Genomic DNA, 21,774 nt, shown 5'->3' with positions numbered 1-21,774 from the left:
AATATTTAGATGCCGGATATGTCATGTATATATTTGTTGAATGAGACATAACTAACTAGTTAGTTAGGCAATGGCGACTAACTAATGGTAGTTAGTTATATGACGAGATGACTAATTGAGCTACATAAATTAACTAGTTAGTTAGTTAAGTTAGTTGACTATTACATACGTAGTTACAAACCGGGCCGGGCACAAGGTGGTAGATTCAAGTCATCAAAGATCCAGCATGGCACATCAATCTGACATGCCATTCCAGAAACCTCGATCCGAGACAGTCATCCAGAACTACTAACTCCGTAAGCAAGGGCGAAAAATCCAGCCATACTGCGCCACAAGTCCATCCACTCTGCGGTGCCGCAGGGGGTCATCTAGACCATGCATGTGTCTGAATATCGACAACATCAACAAACCCGTATTGACAATAATTTGATACTGCATAGTTAGGTGACAAGATATCTACCACTACCAAGCTTTTCGATCAGGCTAAACAGAACAAGGCTTCAACAAGCATTCGATGGTGAGAAAAAGCGGAAATGAAGCCAAGCTTGTGGCGTGCTGTTAGCGTACTACGTACTAGTACGTAACACCATTTTCATCTAATTTGGTGGCTTTGGTCGCCGTAGTGTGCTTGGTTATCTTTTTCTCTTTGTGAGTGTTGACTGTGGGAGGAGGCGTCGGTGTATAATTGTTTCACTTTCAGGGTAACTAGTAACCACTCCGCAGTCGCTGCTGCTTCAAAGGGGGATGACAGCCATCGTGTACTCGTAACTAACTCATAGTCCTTACTACATAGTACGTACTGAACTGAATTACATTGACCAGCCTCAGGCACCAAGCCACAGCTCCGGCCATGGCTGACCCCCGTGCTAACCACATCCAGCTAGCTGGTTCCCCAATACGGAAATAGTTAATCTATTGTTCGTTCTCGGCCTGCTCCTTCCTGCTGAGCGACCTGAACAACCTGTTTTCATTCAACGCCTCTTGTTTCGTGCTCTGTTCTCGCCGTTCGCTTTGCATCATCAGTCTTGTCTATTGTATATTCATTCGTTCGTTCCACTCATTCGTTTTTCTTTTTTCATTCAATTCTTTTTCACTTTACCACTATTTGCATCTATTCTCTCGATTCCGTCCAGGTAGACGACGTCTCCTTTTTCCCTCCATCTTGACTCCCTTCTTCCCCTCCTCTTGATCTGTCCCCTTTGGCAGATCTTTCCCAACCCGCGACGGTAATTACAAACACATTGAGATCGAACTCTGGCATATCCTCTCGCTCAATAAATATTTTCCCTTTGTTTGTGTGCTGGTTGAATCCCCAGACAACAATTACTCCTTAGCGCCGTCGTCCTCCGCTCGTTAACTGCAGGGATTGTACCCTCTCCGCCCGTTTCGAGGTTTCAGGACTGCCGCCCGCTGGCACACGACACACCACTTGAAGCGGTTCAATTGTCTACATCAACCAACGTCATTCCTATTCAACAAAAGACCGCTGCGAGTGGCTGACAGACAAAATCATGGCGACCGCTACTCTGACATCGTCTAGCGCCGTTCCGGAACTCAGCAATTCCAAGTCCTCCAAGTCTTCATCCTTCCATTCTTCTTCGCACGATGCGGACCCCAATGTCAATTTCACGGATACCTCCAACTTCGAAGATATCGGTCTCGGAGATGACTCTGAAATGCATGCCTACCCAGCAAAACTCCCATACCCTCACTCTCGTTCCCGAGCTGGCTCTCTAGCTTCCAGTCAGAATCGTGTGATATCGAATGTCACTAGTATGAGCAACATGAATCCGGCAAATCCGCCATCAAAACCGGGTAGGGAATTAACCTCTGGTCAAAGGAGACAAATCACTCCACCATCATCGAGAGCGCTTCAGGGCTTGCAGGGACAACCCCTGAGAGGATCGTTGGATCCGAGAATGATGAAAAGCGGCCGACGATTGTCAAAGCATGGAAGCGCATCTACTCCATCTTTACCGCACCGCCGACCTCGGTCCCGCTCAGTGTCTCCGTCTTTTGCGTCTCCTTCGAACTCGGGAGTTCCGTTACCTTCGCCATCTGCTTCTAGCCAGAGCTTGTCGCCATTGGCTCCTCGAAATCCTTCATCTCGACGGGGCTCGCTACAGCGCAAAACAGTCAAGGAACTTGAGGCTGAATATCATGACTCCGATGATGACTTGCCGGATGATGCCAGCCTGTTCAACGTACCATTGTCTCCGCGACCGCCCCAAGAACGTCCAGGTTCACGCAGCACCAGCCCCGATCAAGTTACCAGCCCGAAGCCTTTACCTTTATCCCACGCAGTTTCAGAAGAGCATGTAGCGCCTCTGCCTAAATCACGGAACTCCTCTCGACACTCGCCCAGCGGAAAGTCAGGGCTCAAGGTCCCTCGGTCTGCGTCCGCGGGTCCCGAACGAGGTCAGATCTCCCCGCGCGATCCACGAACATATTCGTACAACCTCGCCATGGCCGAACTGTCAGAGGAGGCCAAGGTATTGACGCAAACACTGGAATACCACGCCGACGATGTCGATCGTAAACGCGAAGAACGAGTTCAGAGCGGTCTGTCATCGGAACGCTCAAGTGTCGAGTCTAAGCGGCTCTCTGGCGGAATACAGGGTTTACCGCCGGTGCAGAAATCCAACGTAATGATTGATCCATTACCTGCCAGCAAGGAGAAGGAAAAGGTTCTTAGTCGCACGCGCCCTAGTTGGCTGCCGCCAAAAGACCCGTTGGAGGAGAAGAAGCATTTGAAGGAGTATAAGAAGATGATGAATTTGGCCAAGGAAGCAGGTTAGTGATTCGATAGGTCAATCTGATTTAGAATCCGTTCTGACAGTCCTCTTAGAGAAGAAGAAGGCCGCCAAAGCCGCTGCCGCGCAGTGTGAAAAGGACAATACCCGGGAGACGCTACAACGGATATGGGAAGATCATGTCCTCCCTAACTGGAACCAAGCTATTGCAGAGCCTCGAATAAGAGAACTGTGGTGGCGAGGCGTAACACCCCGGTGCCGTGGAGCTGTGTGGCAACGGGCCATCAACAACGAATTATCATTGACACCCGAATCGTACCAAAAAGCACTTTTGCGGGCCAAGGATGTCAAAGCTCGAGGAGATGAAGATTCTGGTGATAGTAGTCGAAGGATACGAGAATGGTTTGCAACCATTTCTCGAGATGTCTCCTCCGCATTTCCCGAACTTCATCTCTTCCAAGAGGGTGGACCTCTACGGGACACCTTAATTGATGTGCTGGAGGCATATGCTATGTATCGCAGTGATGTTGGATACACATACGGTCTTCACGTAAGTTATTTTCCTCTTCATGTTTATAACGTCACTGACATAATTCTTTTAGACTATCGCTGCTCTGCTTGTCCTTCAACTTCCTACCGCTGCTTCCGCATTTATTACCATGGCCAATGCTCTCAACCGCCCACTTCCTCTTGCATTTTTGACATATGACCGTCCCGCGATAGCTCGAACATACGGTCTTGCTTCGGCCACATTACGATATAAATTCCCACGCCTTTATAGCCATCTCTACGAAACAGCGCAGCTTACTGATGAAGAAGTCTGGGGCCCAATGTTTCGATCTTTATTCACCAACGGCCTCGATTTAGAGCATCTAAGTCGTGTATGGGACTGCTGGGCTTTTGAAGGTGACCGTATCATAATCCGAGTCGGTGTCGCCATCTTAGGCTGTCTACAGACGCAATTGCTCGGCCTTTCAGGAACGGAACCCAAATCTCGCGAGGAACTAAAACACGTCGTGGGCTGGGGACCGCATGACTTGGGCACGCTCATACGAGACACCAAGACTCGCCATAGCTCCCCGACACCGATCATGGGATATGGAGGCGGTCAATTTGCCAACGCCGGCGTTGGACAATACTGGATTCTGAGTCTTGCGGGTGACAAGGATAGTTTTATGAATGAAGTACGAGAGGCTGGCAAAGTACAGTCTTGATATCGACCAGGGGTCCGTGTCCTCTTATATTCGCTTCCTACACATTCGTTTGCCCTTCCCATTTTGATATGACATTGGTCAACAAGAATGGGGCAGTATTATTGATTCTTATAACCTATAAATTTTCATCATTACTTTCTGACTTATAAATCTTATTCTATGTATAATAGCAGTTTTATGTATTGGTGTGTTGTTTGACTGATATATTTCTGATTTTGTGATATAATTTAACATTCTTCGACCTTGTGATTTTCGAGGTTAATTGGTGCTCATCAGTATCCATCCTAGCATCAATAGCATCAAAAAGCTATATGCTTTGCCCAAACTGAGTAGGAAACAATAGATCAGCATCGTGCGTCGGTGGTGATCCCCATTCGTCCCGTTGTATATGTGTTTCCGTCGCCTGGTAGCTTGCGGAATATTTGTCGCCGGACGCGTCGTAGTACTTAGTAACTCGTCGAATAAGGAGGATTCGACGGCATCTGCCTCGACGGGCAGAGCGCAGATGATGGCCATCTCGAATTCATCGCGAGTTTTGGGTGGCATTTTATGGGGTTGTTGTCCGATTGTCTAAGACCGTCATTGGGCAATGTATTCGTCTGGTCTCGTTTCGATCGTCGCTTGTGTACAAGCTGTCAGGCATGGTAATAGTAGCCTGAACTATCTCTTCATGTTGGATGATATAGTTCGCAAAAATTTTCGAAAGTGTATACAGTCCATCTTGAATACGTAGTATATACCATCTCAGCCTCCTCGTGACTAGCGCTGCTAGGGGCTGTGATGATATGTTGCTTTAGTCTCGCCGCCAAAACAGAAACTACGGTAGCGCGGGGGCCAATCTGCGGGCTTCCTTATCAATCAACAAAACAACCTCCAATAAAATATTTTGGTCTTCATCTTTATCATCATCCTGTTAACAGTTTTTGGCTATCATCTCATTTCTTACTTTTATTATTATTACCTCTGGTCAAATGCGCTGCAGGCCTGGCCATGCCCAGGCGCAATGTGACTACCGTAAAAAGAACAGCCAAAACCTCAAGTTATTTTGTCCGATCAAGGGGGAAGAACGGCAAATCTGGCAATGGAGATTTATCGCAGACTTGGGGGCAAGTCAAGAGAAGGGATATCAAGTCTGATGAAAAGAATATATGCACGATTAGTGCTGTAGATGGGGAATCTCCGTTGACACTAGATGATGATGAGCCCGCGTGTCGAGATGTCGTGCCTGTGTTGGCACAGACACAGACATGCGAGTTAGTCTTGACAGCCATGACAGAGCTGCAGAATCAAACTACTAGATCTGATCTTGAGAACCAGGGGGATGTAGAGATTGCAATTCCTACGGCTAGTGCTCATGTGTTGACGGAGCAATTACTGCTTCAACCAGTTGATGCAACGGAGATCGTCGACCGAGGGGATACTCCTACTGACTGCGACGACGACGACGACGTTGATGATGATGATGATATCACGAATCTAGAAAAAGGATCATTGTTTCAACTTCCGCCTCCAATTAAAAAAGAACAAGTACAAAAACGCCCCAGATCATCCTCCCCCCGCAAACAACCCCCAAAACTAAGCCCCTACTTCCCCAAACCCCTCCCTCTAATCGAAGCATCCTGCCTCCCCTTCCCACCAATCTCAGCACCGACCTTCGGCCTAATCCAAGAACAACTCTCCCTCTCTCCCTTCCGGCTTTTGATCGCCACGATATTTCTGAATCGAACCCGGGGGCCCGTCGCAATACCCGTTCTTTTCAAACTGTTCGATGTATATCCCACAATTGAAGACATGGCATCCGCAAACCATGAGGATATAGTGGCGATAATCCGTGGATTGGGGTTCCAAAATCAACGAGCTACAAAATTCATTGCCTTGGCGCGGAAGTGGCTTGAGTCTCCGCCAGAGAAGGGGAAGAGGTATCGCAAATTGAACTATCCACTGAAACGGGATGGGGCGGATATTGCCTCTGACGAGATTGTGCCCGATGAAGATGATCATTATGCCGGTGATGGGCAGTCTGATAAAAGAGTGGCATGGGAGATAGCGCATTTACCTGGCGTGGGCGCATACGCCATTGATTCGTGGCGGATATTTTGTCGAGATCATCTTCGCTACGGCCCATCGCCCTCGACTACACCCGATGATAGTTGTTGCCCTGAGCCAGAATGGAAACGAGTCCTCCCTCAAGACAAAGAGTTACGAGCCTATCTCAGCTGGAAATGGCTCCAGGAAGGATGGGTATGGAACTGTGAGAATGGGACGCGACAAAAAGCCGATGCAGAAATGACGAAGAGAGCTGAAAAGGGTGGTGTGGCGTTTGAAGGTGGGGATGGGCATTTGGTTGTCATGAATATTCAACCTACTTCAACTAGTGTACATGGACTGCGGGACGTAAGAAAGGCTGGGTTTACATTGGACTGTCCTTGAGCAATTTCTTTGGATAACGGAAGAACTTTTCTTGATATAGATAGATATATAACGGAACGATATATGTACTAGTTAATATATACAACCCGATAAAAGAAATATTTACCCAGCTAAGATGGTATCATAAAGCCAAACCCGTCCCGTTCCTCGTCCACCGATACAAAGCCAAAACCGCCTTTCGCCGATGCCGAATTTCACTATGATTCACCGGCCTTCCTCTCGCCTGCGCCACAGCACTACGCATCACCTGTCTGAAATTGCGCTGATACTCCGTGTTGAGCGTCACGACGCACGACTCCGTTGCTCTTATCACGACTTCGCAGGCCTTGAGAATACCCTCGCCGGCTTCCTTTTGGAGTCGTTCTACGATCAGCAACAACAAAAAGCTGCCCTGGAGGAGTTGGATGCCGAAGAAATACGGCATGAAACTGACGTCTGGGTCATAGTGGAGGATTCGCTCAAGCGCGTTTGCGGCTTCGAGAGCGTGAGAGATTGTAGACGCAAAGGTTGGCGAAGAGGTCCAGAAGTCCTTGTCTTCCAGGAGGGAGACGGGGTCCCATTTCCCCATCAACAAAATGTGGAGGACGTGGACGACGTAAGAAGCGTATGCGACGACGGTTTGCGTATGCCATGAGTGGTAGGATTTATAGTTGGTGTCGTCGATTCCTCCTGCCTCGTTGAGAATGGGTGGTGATAATGTAAGTGGTTGCATAGGTTGTCCGGTTGGTGGTATGGTGGATGATGAGGGTTGTCCCGCTGGCGGAGGGGGAGGAGCTGCTGCGGAATAACGGGTTGAAAATGCCTGCAATGTCGCTTTGTACGTGTCTAGTTGACGCAACACTTCGTTTGCTTGCACGTCCCATGCAGTCTTGACTTGGAGACGAGTACCGAGCATGGGATGATTCTTGGCCTGATTGAGGTTAATCAATTCTCCTGTGATCGCCATCAATGGCAGATAGAAGCCAAAGACTGAGTGGTCATTGCATGAGAAGTTCGGGAAACAACGCCGTCTGTTTGTGTCAGGTGATACCAGGCATTGCGGTCCAGCGGCTTTGGAACTGTTGCTATGCACATCGCCAGCCTGCCAGGGTCCTTCCTCAAGAGGCAAAAGAAGCTCATCGCATTCCGCATCTAGGAGGGCTAATGGGCGATTGTAGCAAAGTGCAAGATGGCGGTCCATGATGTATAGAAGCCACCACGTTCGACGACGCTCCTCTCGGTGCTCTTCTGTAATTACGCTTCCGTTCCGGTGTTGAAGATGTTCTTCTGTCATGAGATTCGGCCGTTGCTGTTGTCTCGTACACACACAATTCAAGCTCGCTCGGCCGCTGGGATGAAAATAGTTTCCATTAGCACCGCTGTGGTTTATTCCATAGCCAGTACCCTCAGCAAACTCGAATGGCCGATTGGACCCATCGACTGGGCTGCTAAGACTTGACGTAGCTTCAATTTCTTGATTTAGTCGTAGTTCTCTTGCTAATGTGAAAGCTGCATGCCACCTGCAATTAGTCGTTAGCTAAAACAAACCAAAAAAAGAAAAAAAAGAAGAAAAAAAAGGGCGAGGGAGGCGCACCATCGCATGCTAGCTGCCTTTTGCTCGCTAGCTGATATAATTGAAGCTACATGGATGTATGTAATCACATCATCCAACGATCCGGCCGGTCCAATCAAACCTCGGTCATCTCCGCCTTCTTCAAAGGAATGGGTTCGATCGTGACTACCGAGAGAGAAGCTATTTTGGTGATCAATAATAGGCAAAGCCTCATCATCTTTAAACGAGACATGAATTAACGGTCTCAGAAGTCGTACGGTCAATGCGCACAAGAATTGACAGAGCTTCTTCCGCTTTGGTGGGGAGATCGACAATGAAAAAGCCCGATCGTCAAGTGCAGCCACCCAAAGCATACTTGCCAGCAACGCAGGACTAGTATTTCGTGGGTTGTCGTGACTGAGGAAAGCTGCTTTTCGGACGACATAGCAATGTATGTGGTGACAGACAGGATGCATAGCCGTTGAGAATGCACTTGTAAAGTACAGATCAAGCAAGTCATAAACCAGGTTGCGCGACAGATACGGTTCGAGAAACGGCATCAACGGCGCCAGCACTGGATATTTCAGAGGAGCCTCTGCTGGCCGTCCCGGCTGCTCATTTTTCCGTTGTTGTCGTGACGCCGATCTCGATAGTTGATACCCATTAAGATTGTTCAAGCCCATCATTCCGAATGGGATATCAAAGAATCCATCCGAGAATGCCATGTTTCCAAACATTGGATAAGGATATGGCCCTTGAGGGAATCCATTTGAGCCAGACATCCAGTCTTCAACCGCTCTATCTCCTCCTCCCACTGTTTCTCTCGGAGATGGTTGTATTGTATCTCGACGAGACAAGCGTTCGCCGCTGCCCTGAGCAGACGCATGCAGCACATGATCGGGCGACGTAGGGGCAGAACGAGGGAAATTGGCAGGCTGGCGCATTTGTTCGGTAGGTATAGGATCCGTAACCATGCTGATAAAGTCGGTCTGCTGTGTGGTGGTCGACCTTCTTCCGGTGAAGGTTTTCTTGTCATCAGGTATGCCCGTTGCCTCGCGCGCAAAGGCATGCTCTCTCCGCGACGAGTCATTACGAGGTATGCGGCCTCTTTTGCGTCTCTCTCGTGTGAGCTCGCACTGTGTCTGGCTTGCGACGCATCTAGAGCACGGGAAAGCGCGATCACACCTCACGCGACGAGTATGGCAGGCATCGCAAGCGACGCGATTCCGGCGCCATCGTTTCTTGACGCCGTTGGGCGGGGTGGTCTCCGGAGCGACGCTCTGATCGTCTTGGTCCATCAGCTCTTCTTCCATGGCTGCATTCGTTGCTTCTTCGGGTGACATTCTGGATCTGGATCTGGATCTGTCCGGAAGCAGGCAAAGGGGGCTAAAGGCGAGCGCCGAGTAGTCGTCGGGCTACCAGAATAACCTGGTGCTGAGACGGGGGTCACCAGCGATAAGTGTCTAACTATCGCATATCAAACGCAATGGCATAGACAAATAACAGAGAGAGAGAAGACGGCATGGCAGCGTTATGATCAGGATGGAATTGACAGAGTAGCGAAAATGTTAAAAACTGGATAAGCATGTATTACAGCAGGGATTGGTAGTTGAGAGCAAAAGATCGGACTGGCTACGAGCAGTTGCGGAGCCCCGATATGCTGTCTCACTCTCACCGGCAGTTCTCATTTTCCCCGCAAATTCAAATCTGGACCCCAGCCAACAACTTCTGCTGACGACCCATGTGGTTAAATGCAATGGCTTACCTACCTAGGTAGGAGGTCCGTCCTGGCCATACTGGACTATGTAACTATAGTTACTCTTAAGAGTCTTAACTCTATTACTCTAGCACCTACAATCATGCGCGGTGGATTTGGAAATCTTGCTGAAGACTTACAGACACTATATTCCGGGGCTGTTATAGGCTCATACTCGCTCGTAGTAGTGCATCCCAGGGTTTAAGCGAAATCACAAGCCTTAATAGCATACAATGCGTGATTAATCTTCGCGGGCTGGGCAGTCGGGACGTGCGGGTGAAATGAAGTGGCCTGGTAGATTAACCGGTCAGAGGGTATAGTTAAGAGCTAGTGAGCAGACATGGGCCACTAGTCGCTGCGAATGGCCAGATAGCCAGGCCGAGGCTCTCAATTGTGGCGAGGAATATAACGATGACTGTCAAAGTAGTACTGTGTGGTCGCTGGTTAGTAGGTAGCGGGCTGTTGAGCCAGAACGAGAAGCAGCAACGGATGCAAGAGCTGGGGAGAGAAGAGATTCAGGGTTATCTGGGAGAATCGATAACTATGGAAAGGGTAAGTTACTAACTAGGTTAGGTACCTACAAGGGTACAATGGTGCATACTCACTCTGTAGTGGATGCGGGCCATTTATCCACCAATCATATCCTCAACATCCCGTGATCTTCCCGTAAGCGAAAGCACAACGAGAGAATCCGGAAAAAGTTTTCACCGACTGACCACCGCACAGTCGCCAAATTCGAGGCTATCCACACTCATCGTCAAGTCTCAGCAACCAACAACCTGTCTTTAGCCGACATCAAGTTCACAGGTACGTCTCTACACCTAGAATCCGACATTTCGTCTCATTCGGATTCGCTCCCTCGCTTTCCCCCCGTCGATTCGATTTCTCTGTGTGGTTGCGTGATTTGTGGCCGACCGAGAAATATCGAAATTTTGCCGACAACATCCAATTTTATCGCAAAACACAGTACTGATTCGATTCAAATTCACAGCTAGTCGAAATGGCCAAGAGAACTACCAGTAAGGATTTCCGATTCCTCCTCGATGCACGATCGTCAAATTTCATCAAGCGACCGACATTCAACGTTCATTGATGAAATCCCTTTCTTCTCACCACGACGGATATCTCTCGAACGAATTTGCTAACTGGTCCTCCAGAGGTCGGTATTACCGGAAAGTACGGTGTGCGATACGGTGCTTCGCTCCGTAAGCAGCTTAAGCGTCTCGAAGTTGCCCAGCACGCCCGTTACACCTGGTACGTCGAATACAACATTTAGCGAGGGGTTTTAGCGACACACAGGACTAATTAACTACATAGCACTTTCTGCGGTCGTAACACCGTCCGCCGTCACTCCGTTGGTATCTGGAACTGCTCTGGATGCAAGAAGACCATGACCGGTGGTGCTTACACTCTCTCGTGAGTTGCACTATACCATACCACCGTGATCGCCTCGACTGATTTCTTGTCTAGGACCCCCGCTGCTTCCGCCGCCCGCTCTACCCTCCGTCGTCTCCGCGAGATCAACGAGTAAATGTTGAACGACATCAATTTGGCGCAAGTTTACATTGGGTTCGGGTATTTGTTGTGATTTCAAAAATGGATTGATTGCATCTGGATGATTTTTCTTGTTCTACGGAAAAGAAACGGTCCCAAAATATGATCATTGTTCACGAGCTTCTCCTTCCGGCGGGCATCATTTGTATGCGGAATTTCTCGTGTATGTAGCTTGGATTCGACGAATTAGAAAAGCTGAATACCGCCTTCGATTCGAGTGCAGTTACCTTGTCTCTGACGTAAAGACGAAGGGTTATAATTGATCTTTGTGAACTCTTCGTATCGATAGAACATTCTTTCTTGCCCAGTGGATGAGTACGAGAATTGTAGACCAGCAATTGACAGTGTTACAATTGCTTTGAGGCATGCGACGCCTTCTGGCGCTATGCAATTGGACTCTCTGAGATATATGTCCATACAAGCATATCAAGGTAAAATCATGTTCTCTATTCCAACTGACTTAGAAATGTGCTACTCCGAACTCCGATGCATATTGAGCTTCCCAAATCAGCAGGAGATAAGCACGTCAATTCCCCACGCTCTTAGCTTCAATCAACCAAACAGCATAAATACCCGCTGTCATGTAACGTCACCTAAACTCCAGTCTCTATTCCATAACTTGTATAAAAATGAAAGGCTTATCCAATGTCGGGACCCTACGTCCTCAGACGCCCTTTCGTCGCCGTCGCGGCTGCCGCCTCGGTCGTCTGCTCCTTCCAGCTCTTATCGTGATAGGCTTCCTCTGGTTTACATCCTACTACCATCCACCTCAATCCAAGTACATTGTGGAATTCCACGGAGATCCGCAGCTCGCTCAATCTCAATGGGATCGACTGGATGAACATCTGGCAAAATGCGAAGAGTACAATAAGCCATCGTTATCTTACTCGTTCCCTGTTTCTGCCAATCGTAGCAACCCGCGATGGAACGCTGTTTCTGGCCAGTCCCAGACCACGGTTTTGCGGAACGTAACTCTTTTCGATGGAGATAGCATCTCTTCAGAGCCAGTGGACATTTGTTTTCAAGAGGGTGTTGTACGATCTATTTCATTGACCAGCTCAAATGAAATTGAGATTGACTCGAACACCATCGTTCGTCATTACAATGGCGAATTTGTCACACCAGGCCTGGTGGACATGCATTCACATCATCTGGCCTATGACTGGCCGATTCTCAGTGTCTCTGCTGACGAGAACGAAGTCAACCCTGAAACGGGACCATTGACGCCCATGGTTCGATCTCTTGATTCCTTGAAGCCGTATGATATTGCGACTGCTATCATTGCATCCGGCGGCGTGACTACGTCGCTCATTCTTCCCGGCTCTGCAAACATTATGGGTGGCGAGGCATTCCCCGTTAAGAACTTGCTCCGAGGCGGGGAGCACGGCGAAGAAGTTGTTGAAGATTTGCTTCTCGAGCATGGTATTCCCAAGGAGGATCGACGCCGATATTTGAAGATGGCATGTGGTGAAAATCCGCGCAGGGTCTACCACCATACCAGAATGGGCAATGCATGGAAATTCCGCCAACATATGGCTCGCGCAAAAGACTTGCTGGAGAGTCAAGATGCATGGTGTGCTGCCGCAACAATTGCAAGACAAAACAGAGATGCTTCTGCTGCGGCAATCTTACTTGCTGATGGCCCGGCTGGAAAGGGAGGGCTGCCGGAAGAGCTTGAATTGGACTCGACTATTGCCATGCTAAGAGGGAAGATTAACATTAATGTGCACTGCTATGAGCCAGAGGACTTTGAGGATATGCTCCTTCATAGCGAGGAATTTGGCTTTCATATTCAAGCGTTCCATCATGCTTTGAGTGCATGGAAAGTGCCCGAATTGATCAAGAGTAGCGGACAGTATGTGATTCCTTGTTGTTTATGGGTATGAACTCGACTGACAGAAAACAGGAATATTACTGTGGCGACATTTGCCGACTTTAGTCTATACAAAAAGGAAGGGTATGAAGGCAATCTGCAGGCCGGTAAAATTCTGGCTGAGCATGGCGTACCACTTGCCTTTAAATCAGTAAGTTATTACAATGGTCGAATTTCGGACTATTGTTCTAATGGTCTACTAGGACCATGTCGAGCCCAACACTAATGCGAGATATCTCCTGTAAGTTCATGTTCAATATATGGCTGTATACGCATTGCTAAGACAAGCGTAGGTCCCAAGCTGCCACTGCGCATTCGTTTGGTCTTCCGGAAATTCTTGCTTTACAGTCAGTCACCAGTGTCCCCGCCAGGTCTCTCGAAATGCATCACCGTATCGGCTACACAAAGCCTGGATATGATGCAGATTTGGTCGTTTGGAACGCCCATCCATTGTCAGCTGGCGCATCGCCGCTGCAGGTATACATTGATGGTAGACCTACACTGGATGAGAAGACGGGTTATTCGAAGCCTACATTGCAAAAACCCAATATGCGTGCAGAAGCTGCACCCGGAGACGTTCAAGCTTTTTGCTCGGATTCAAAGCGAGATGTAACTGTGCTCATTACAGGCATTAGCACTTCTTACTTGGAAAATGCACATGCCAAGCACTCTTCACAAGGAAACTTGACAATGGTTCTTACAAATGGCAAAATTGATTGTCTTGGAGAACACAACGAATGTGTCTCGACAAAATCATTTGATAAAGTGATCTCTCTCCGCAATGGACACGTCCTCCCCGGGTTGACCACTGTATCCAGTGGCTTAGGCATCATCGAAATAGAATCAGAGAAGAGCACATCTGACGGAGTCGGTAATTCCAATGCTAACATATACGACCCCGAATCAGCCGTGTACGCCAAATACGGCATTCATTTTGAAGGTAAGGCCTTTGAGCGGGCCCGAATTGGCGGTGTCACTCGTTCGATTACATATCCGTACGCCAATGGGTTTTTGAGGGGTGTCAGCACTGGGTTCAAGATAGCTGAGGGTAGTAATCCTCTAAATGGCGGGATATTCAAGGATGATGCAGCTTTACATTTTGTAGTCGGACAGGAAGCGAAGGGTATGCTATTCTTCACTCTCGTTTGGTGACCAGGACTGACCAAGCTACATAGGCTCGTCTCAAACCCCGACGGTATCTAAGTCCGTTGCTGCTCTGCGAAAAATTCTGTCAGAAAACAAAGGCAAGGATACATTATACGGAAAGGCTGCGGATGGCAAGATCACAGTTGTCGTTCATACTGAGAACAAGGTACTACAAAATCATTCTAAATGAAGGTTATGGCAGACTAACCGTATCTAGTACGATATTCTTCAAATCGTCAAAATCAAGAAAGATTATCCCAAGGCCAAATTGGTGGTGTATGGTGCTGCCGAGGCACCAAGTGTAAGTTCTTGTCTATCTTCAATCGACAGCCTGAAGCAAAATATCTAAATGCGTGATGTTAGGTCGCCAATGAAATCGCCGCGGCTGGTCTCCCTCTCATTTTCACCGCCGCTCACTCTGCGCCAGTGAGATGGGAGAGCAAGGATCTCCTCGTTGGTCCACCATTGACAATCTCCCCGGTGCAGGTTCTTAAGGAGTCAAATGTCACCTTTGCACTTGCAATGCTTCCTGAATGTACATTCTCTCCCTTGGTTAACTCAATCGAATATCTCTTACTAATTTTCTGTCCTGATGACAGTCGACTGGCATCTCGCAAACCTCCCCATTGAAGCAGCCGCCATTGGCAAAGAGGCTGGTCTCGGAGAAAAGGAAGTTGTAGATTTATTCTCAAGCAAGATTGATGATATTCTTGGCTTTGAAGGTGCAGAGAGAAACTCTGACTTTGTGGTTTGGGAAGGCAATCCATTGGAGTATGGAGCTAATGTGGTCTTGACGGTTGATGGTGAAGCCGTAGCCATTGTTGGATGCTGGCCTGAAGCACAATGAGCTGGATCAATCACGTTGCTGATCAATCCTTCTGTCTATTGGACGTGTAGGAAAACATAACATAAGTTTCATAATACCTATCTATTATATAGGTCTATATCTTCAATCTGGTCCTTCAAAACTTTTACTCTGTAACCGAAAGAAATTATCACCACGCAATCTTCGCAACCCAACTTCCTGGCCAAACTCTCACAGCCAACTTCCTAATCTCATCCATCAACAAAATCCCCACCGCCAATGGAATCGGATAAAACCAGAACTCAATCGGGGCCGACGCAGTCTGAAAGATTTGCTGCAAACCTGGTTCCTCAGTGACAAACACCGCAATAGCAAGACTGATAATTGCACTAGCTAACAGCCACGGGTTCCGACGCTCCTTCCTGATGGGATCAGCTTGAAGGATTGAAAGACGCTTATTGCGTACGCTGAGAATATTGCCCCATTGCAGGAAGAGTAAAGTGATGAAATAGACGCTTTGGCCCACGGTGTTGAAATGCGTGAGTTCGTCGGCGGTGTACCCATAAAACCCATCCGAGTAGGACTCAAACGCGAAGATGAGGGCGTGAAAGGGGATGCCGGCGTGTTTGTAGAAGTATAAGAAGAACATGGCGTGTGCGCAGATGGTTTCCATCACACCGATGAATAGATAGCTTTGGATGTAGACTTTGAGGTTGATAAGGTGGTCCTTGCGGTGGTTTCGGGGTGGGAGGTCCAAAAGATCGAATTCTTCTTGTTCCATGATTAGAGAGAGTGACAAGAACAAGTCGGTGAAGACGCAGATGATGATCATGAGAAATGAAGAGAGAGGGAGCGGAACACCGAAGTACACGTTCATCAGCACTGGCCAGATCTCGGACCAGGATCCGGCTGGGAGAAGGTAACTGATAACCTTTTGAAGGTTTTGGAAAACCAGTCGACCGAGGCGAATGGCTTCGACGATGGAGTCGAATTTGTCCATTAGGACGAGATCGGCGGCTTCGAGGGCGACGTCGCTACCTGAGACGACGGCGATGCCGACATCTGCGGCTCGCATGGCTGGTGCATCGTTTACTCCATCACCAGTAACGGCAACGACGTAGTTTCGTGAGCGGAATTCATTGACGATACGCAGTTTCTGTTCGGGCATGGTACGGCCAAAGACGATTTCTTGATACCCACAAATAACATCCCAGTCGGCATCTGTAAGCTGAGAAAGAGATGGGCCTTCGAGTAAGAGACTAGTCTGGGACCAGTCACTGTTGACGTCGGTGCTGCTGCTATCCTGGTTATAATCTCGTCTGCTAATGATAGTGTGGATGGTGTCTGGGTCCGCGGACCCGGAGAATATGCCAACGTCTCTTGCGATTGCTGCCCCTGTAAGACCAAGGTCTCCAGTGACCATGAGGAAACGAATACCGGCACGCCGACACGAAGCCACGGTTGAAGCCGTCTCCTTGCGAGGTGGATCGACTATACCTAACAAACCGATAAGGGTCAGGTCTGAAAGCCCTTCTTCGCGAATCTCGTCGCTAAAGGCGTTTGAGCCCAGAGTTTCTCTGGGTGTGACGGTTCGCTGACAGAGCATGATCACACGCTCGGCGTTACGAGACATTTTTTCTTGAAGCGTTGCGAGTTGCAGTTTGGCGTCATCGTCGAGAGTTTGAATGCTGTTTTGCTTGTAGGACCAGTAATGTGTGCAATGCGGTAGGAGGATGTCTGATGCACCCTTGACAATCAACAGGAAATTGGGTCGGTCAATCGCCTCAATTTGGTTTTCATGTCCCTTTTCCATGCTCGATTCGGTTTTATGGAGCGTGAGCATCCATTTGTTCGAAGAGTTGAATGGAATGGCGAATACGCGAGGATTGGCATCTCTCAGTCTCTGGCAAGAACCATCTTCTACTGACTCGACGAATTTGAGTGATGCACCGTCAGTAGCGTTTCCTTGCACAAGGCGGTCCATTGCTGGCATGTTCAAAGTTGTGGCTTCGAATGTTCCATCATTGCAGATAGCAGCGGCTTTGAGCAGTTCGCGGATTGGTTCTGTGTTTGAGGTCCTGGAAGCCACAGCAGCATCAGCTGCGGACATGCGCTCGTCCACAAAGGCAGTCGTGACGACTGTCATGCGGTTCTCAGTCAACGTTCCTGTCTTATCTGAACAAATTACATTAACACATCCAAGTGTCTCGACCGTCGATAGACCCTTGGGCAGGATATTATTGTCCTTCATTCGCCTAGCAATCATCATCAACGTTAGAGCAACGCCCACGGGCATACCTTCCGGGATAAATGCAACGACACAACCCATGACATCGTCCAGCATATCAACGACATTCATAAAGGCAGCATGATCCTTGCGCAGCCAGCCAACCCAAGTGAACAATAGCAAAGCAGCAAGGAAAACAGTCAAACAGACAATGATCTTGACAAAGCGGCTAATTTCGAGTTGGATGAGTGTAGGTTGACTCTTAACCGATGTCGTGGTAAGCGCAATATGGCCCATGACTGAGTCTTTGCCTGTTAATACAACTACTCCTGTAGCCGTACCGTTTGTAACCAAGGTTCCCATCATGGCGATATTGCGGGTTTCGAGGAAATTTTCGTCGGTCATATTAGTGACTCCTTCAACTTCCTCAGACTCGCCGGTCAACATGGATCGATCGAATCGTACGTCACCCGATGTAGTCAGCAGACGCATATCGGCGGGGACTTTGTTTCCAATGCTGATTTTGACGATATCGCCTACCACAAGATTGGATGATGGGACACGAACGGACTGCCCAGATCGTACGGCGAGAGCTTCGGCGGGAAGAAGGTCCAAAATGGCCTTCATTGTTCTGGCAGTCGACCAATCTTGAAAGGCGGAAAAAGCGGCTTGGAGAAAGATGACGATAAGGACGAGGATACCAAGACCGAGGTTGTATGGCTGTGGATTTGGATCACCGAGTGGGCGCCAGCAGATAAAGAAGATTATGACGCCGATCCAGAGGACGGAACAGAATCCGCCAAAAACGTACGTCAGAAGTTTGAGGATGTAGTTCTCGCGTCGATGAGGAAGAGCGTTGGGGCCATGACGGGCAAGACGCTCTGCGGCTTCGGAGGGCGAGAGTCCATCCGCATCACTGACACCAAGCTGTTTACACAGGAGCTCAGGAGGCAGACTATGGAACTCGAGATTCTCAAAAATCTCGGCGTTGTCGTCGATTTTCGTATCCTTTTTGCTGCTGCTGCGATTGACAGGTTCGAATTGAGGTTCATCATCGTCGTCATCCACCGGACGAGTTCTCTGGGACTCCGAGAGCTGATAACTCAAGCGTCGAAATTCAATGGGCACCTCGGAAACAGAGCGAGAGCGCGTGCTGTTGATAGAAGTCTGGCTTAGGGAACGGCGACGACTACGACTGCCTCTGTCTTGCGTCCGGGGTCGTCGAGTTACATGGTCTCTTTCATCGGGGAGGAAAGTGATGCGGCCAGTACGATTTGCTTCGACATCGGTGACTTCATGATCCTTTTCGGGATCTAATGGCTTGTTGTCCATTTCTTCGACCACAGCAAGACTTTTTTGCGCCGAAGAGGATGGCGACGGGCAAGCCGGATGGTGCTGTGCGCGTAAGAGAAAGATTCAAGCCCGCGGGAAAGTCAAAGCAAAGAAATGAGTAAATCAGATGGGAGAATTATCAAGTCGTAGAAATGTGCGGTCTCTCCCAGGGCCTTAAGTAGACCGAGGGATGTATGAGGTAAGCCATAACAGGAAGGTACAGGCTGCACAAAAAACCCCAGAAAGAAAATATTTTCACTATTTTCCTAGACAGGAGGATATTGACGTGCCATCTGCGCGATTAGCGAGATAGTATGAACGGATCCGAGCTGCTCTTTGATCATGACTATGACGCTGAATCCTCGAGCTTCCAAGCAAATCCACGGAATGATTCGCTAAACTGGGAAGAATGCACAGTAACAGCTCGTTTTTGCCCTACCCTCTGGTTTTCCATGGTGTAACTGTTTGACCTGCAAAGCTAAACGTGTGCAGTGGGCCACATGGAAAAGTGATATGCCATGCGTAAGAAAGATAAATCGCGACTGGTAGGAAAAAATCCCTCGTGTGAGGTTAGGGTTTGTGGTGAGGGCGGAGCGGGAACGTCGCCGCGCGCTGTGGTTGCTCCAAATTAATCTCTCATATAAAAATAGGGACGGGCTATCTACACTCCACCGTCACTTTGATTTCTCCTCCCTTTTCCATGGCGATTATAACATGGGAAGTAATGGGAATAGGCTACTGCAAAAGTAATGGGATATACTCACCGCTGCTTACACACAGAAGAACGTGTCAGGAATTCGTCTTTCTATTGATTATATTGAATACGAAAAAGACATCTGGACCATCGAGACCTATGCATGACGAGAGGCACATGAAATTTCCAACTCAAAAACTGATTTAAAGGATTGGTATCGGCAGGGTTGATTTAGCTCGTGTTGATCAATCGCCCGTACAAATCTCACTAGCAGCTGGACAGAGCTTGACGCCTCTGATCCACTCCGAGTCAAGAGCTTGGGTAGCTGTAGACCGATTTCGAGGATTCGGCTGCAATATGGAGTAGAGTGTATCTCGGCGAGTTTCCTGAAAGACGATGTCAGCTTGATTTTCGATCCAGGGAACGGCTTTGGCCTACCCCCGCTACAAGGTCCAAGTATTTGTTCCCCCGTCCATGCTCCAAGTCTCTCGTATACGTGCGATATAATGAATCTTCATTCGTGGATCTCTTCCAAGGTAACCGGCCAGACCTCATGGCGAAATAGACAATCCCAACAGCCCACATATCCCCCGCCGCAGGATCAAATGCCGTCTTCCCAAACTGTTCTGGCGCCATATATGCAATCGTTCCTTTCAAGTCCTGCTGGTGTGCGCTTACTATTTCTGGTGGGCTTTGCTTCAATGCCGGTGGCGCCACCCATGGTAATCTAAAACATTCCGCACAGCAAAAATCCGTAATTTTCAAAGTCCCTCGCCTGGTCAAAAGTATGTTCTCAGGCTTCAGATTTCGATGAGACACGCCTACACTATGGATGTATTGCACCGCATGTAGAACCTGTTTGAGGAAACAGTCTGCTTCGTCGTGTGTAAGTTTGTTGACTTGCTCTATAAGATTGAGAAGACTGCCTGCATCACAGTATTCCATGACCTGGCACAGGTCACCGTGTTCATTGGGTAGTAGTTCAATAACACGGACAACGTTGGGATGTTGTAAGGTGTGTGCGATGCAAAATTCTGTTGTGACTCGTCTTGTATATGATTTAAAGCCATTGCGTAAGGGGTGGACAAAGATCTTGACGACGTATAATTTTTTGGTTGTGGCCTTTTGTTGTACTAGGCATATCCTGATGTTGTCACAAGGGTCTTGGAGAAGGTCCCGTTGATAGACGTATTTTGCTAAAACTGTTTGCTGATCATGTTGATTCTTTGTGCTGAGTTTCCTAAGCCAAGAAGAAGAAGTTGATAAGACGGTGTCAAATGGACGATTCATATCTGGATCGTATCCATTCAACGTGCCACGACTGCCTCTTCGAGATTGATACGGCGAAGGAAGACAATGCTCATGACCGCCTCCTTGTAGCTGAATATGGCGTTGGATATAGTCTTCTGTTCCAGCTGACGAGCTCTTTGAGTTTCTTCTCAATGGATGAGACAAGTACGTCTCTGTTTGGGTCAAAAGCACCTGTTTTTCATCTTCTGTGTGAGCTTTGCAATACCCCGAGAACGTTGTCACAGTTGGAATGTTACTGAGAGCCATGATGCATAGATTTAGGTGCTTTATTTTGATTCTGACTCTAGAGTCTCTAGAGTGAAATAGGAGTATATAAGCTAAACCGTACTGATAAGAGTCGGTCAAGGAACTCTCAAAACAGCCACAAAAGGAGTGCGCCGACGGCCCGTCTAGTCAAGTTGATATTAGACTACGTTTAAATTATCTATGAGTTGCTTATAAGAGTCACAGAACAAATGGCATTGGTAAATGCCTCATATACCTTCCTCCCATGGGCTGCGAGCTGGTATGTTCGACACAGCCTTGCCTAAGAATTAACAACGCGTATGTAAATCCATCCTAGGATCCTTCTACATGTTACATGTCATATACCAAATGGTTTTTTTTTTTTTTTTTTTTTTTTTGCATTACACATTCAGTCCAAACCTTAACGAAATAGATGGAATGCCGCGTTTGACATTTGAATGCCCACTTGTTGGTATGTATGGAGCTTGGCAGGACGTTACACGAGACGATTCTGGGGTACGTCTATCCGGAGATCATCGCAGGTCCATGGAAACTCAATTGACTCATAATTTCAGTGTGCGAACCTGGATAGAGAGGGTTCTAATCGATCTTGATGCTACTAGGGTGTAGAGAATAGACAAGTCGGTGTCGGTACCTGAGTATACTGACCCTTCTGAGGTCGAACTAAATGAGGCAAACCCATTACCTAATGAGCAATGATGAAATAGCCCCAGAATAGTCATGAATGCTAAGGCTACGTATTGTACCACCAAATCAGCTATGTTATGTATCGGACTGGCCAACACACCAGCAACACAGTACTACCTCTCGTCGTCTTGGCACATATTCGAAAGTGAAAACTCATTTGTGACACATGGTTTGATAACAGAAATATACAAATGTGGTATAAATCAGACCAGACC

At 48.1% G+C, this 21,774-nt stretch overlaps 7 protein-coding genes across 7 annotated transcripts; 4 read left to right on the top strand and 3 right to left on the bottom strand.

The window, feature by feature from the left end:
* Window positions 1–1,511: 1,511 nt before the first annotated feature.
* EYB26_007960 (uncharacterized protein) lies at window positions 1,512–3,967 on the top strand (the record flags this gene model as incomplete). The annotated part of the gene is made up of 3 exons (XM_054267219.1): window positions 1,512–2,793; window positions 2,849–3,303; window positions 3,356–3,967. 3 exons carry the CDS (start codon window positions 1,512–1,514, stop codon window positions 3,965–3,967), a joined length of 2,349 nt encoding a protein of 782 aa, XP_054123194.1.
* A 990-nt stretch (window positions 3,968–4,957) lies between these two features.
* Window positions 4,958–6,397, top strand: EYB26_007959 (uncharacterized protein; the record flags this gene model as incomplete). The annotated part of the gene is made up of 1 exon (XM_054267218.1): window positions 4,958–6,397. One exon carries the CDS (start codon window positions 4,958–4,960, stop codon window positions 6,395–6,397), a length of 1,440 nt encoding a protein of 479 aa, XP_054123193.1.
* A 121-nt stretch (window positions 6,398–6,518) lies between these two features.
* EYB26_007958 (uncharacterized protein) lies at window positions 6,519–9,271 on the bottom strand (the record flags this gene model as incomplete). Its single annotated transcript, XM_054267217.1, has 2 exons — window positions 6,519–7,896; window positions 7,971–9,271. The coding sequence occupies 2 exons, from the start codon at window positions 9,269–9,271 to the stop codon at window positions 6,519–6,521; spliced, it is 2,679 nt and encodes an 892-aa protein (XP_054123192.1).
* A 956-nt stretch (window positions 9,272–10,227) lies between these two features.
* On the top strand, window positions 10,228–11,215 carry EYB26_007957 (uncharacterized protein; the record flags this gene model as incomplete). The annotated part of the gene is made up of 6 exons (XM_054267216.1): window positions 10,228–10,236; window positions 10,474–10,491; window positions 10,676–10,703; window positions 10,842–10,938; window positions 11,002–11,100; window positions 11,155–11,215. The coding sequence occupies 6 exons, from the start codon at window positions 10,228–10,230 to the stop codon at window positions 11,213–11,215; spliced, it is 312 nt and encodes a 103-aa protein (XP_054123191.1).
* A 652-nt stretch (window positions 11,216–11,867) lies between these two features.
* Window positions 11,868–15,104, top strand: EYB26_007956 (uncharacterized protein; the record flags this gene model as incomplete). Its single annotated transcript, XM_054267215.1, has 8 exons — window positions 11,868–13,093; window positions 13,145–13,262; window positions 13,315–13,352; window positions 13,405–14,234; window positions 14,287–14,423; window positions 14,475–14,558; window positions 14,621–14,792; window positions 14,857–15,104. 8 exons carry the CDS (start codon window positions 11,868–11,870, stop codon window positions 15,102–15,104), a joined length of 2,853 nt encoding a protein of 950 aa, XP_054123190.1.
* A 148-nt stretch (window positions 15,105–15,252) lies between these two features.
* On the bottom strand, window positions 15,253–18,621 carry EYB26_007955 (uncharacterized protein; the record flags this gene model as incomplete). The annotated part of the gene is made up of 1 exon (XM_054267214.1): window positions 15,253–18,621. One exon carries the CDS (start codon window positions 18,619–18,621, stop codon window positions 15,253–15,255), a length of 3,369 nt encoding a protein of 1,122 aa, XP_054123189.1.
* A 939-nt stretch (window positions 18,622–19,560) lies between these two features.
* Window positions 19,561–20,872, bottom strand: EYB26_007954 (uncharacterized protein; the record flags this gene model as incomplete). The annotated part of the gene is made up of 2 exons (XM_054267213.1): window positions 19,561–19,701; window positions 19,754–20,872. 2 exons carry the CDS (start codon window positions 20,870–20,872, stop codon window positions 19,561–19,563), a joined length of 1,260 nt encoding a protein of 419 aa, XP_054123188.1.
* Between the last annotated feature and the right edge of the window lie 902 nt (window positions 20,873–21,774).

This window comes from Talaromyces marneffei, chromosome 6 (genome assembly GCF_009556855.1).
Source record: "Talaromyces marneffei chromosome 6, complete sequence".
Taxonomy (NCBI): Eukaryota; Fungi; Ascomycota; class Eurotiomycetes; order Eurotiales; family Trichocomaceae; genus Talaromyces; species Talaromyces marneffei.
The sequence above is the reverse complement of the archived record's forward strand: the minus strand, read 5'-3'. Positions and strand labels throughout refer to the sequence as shown.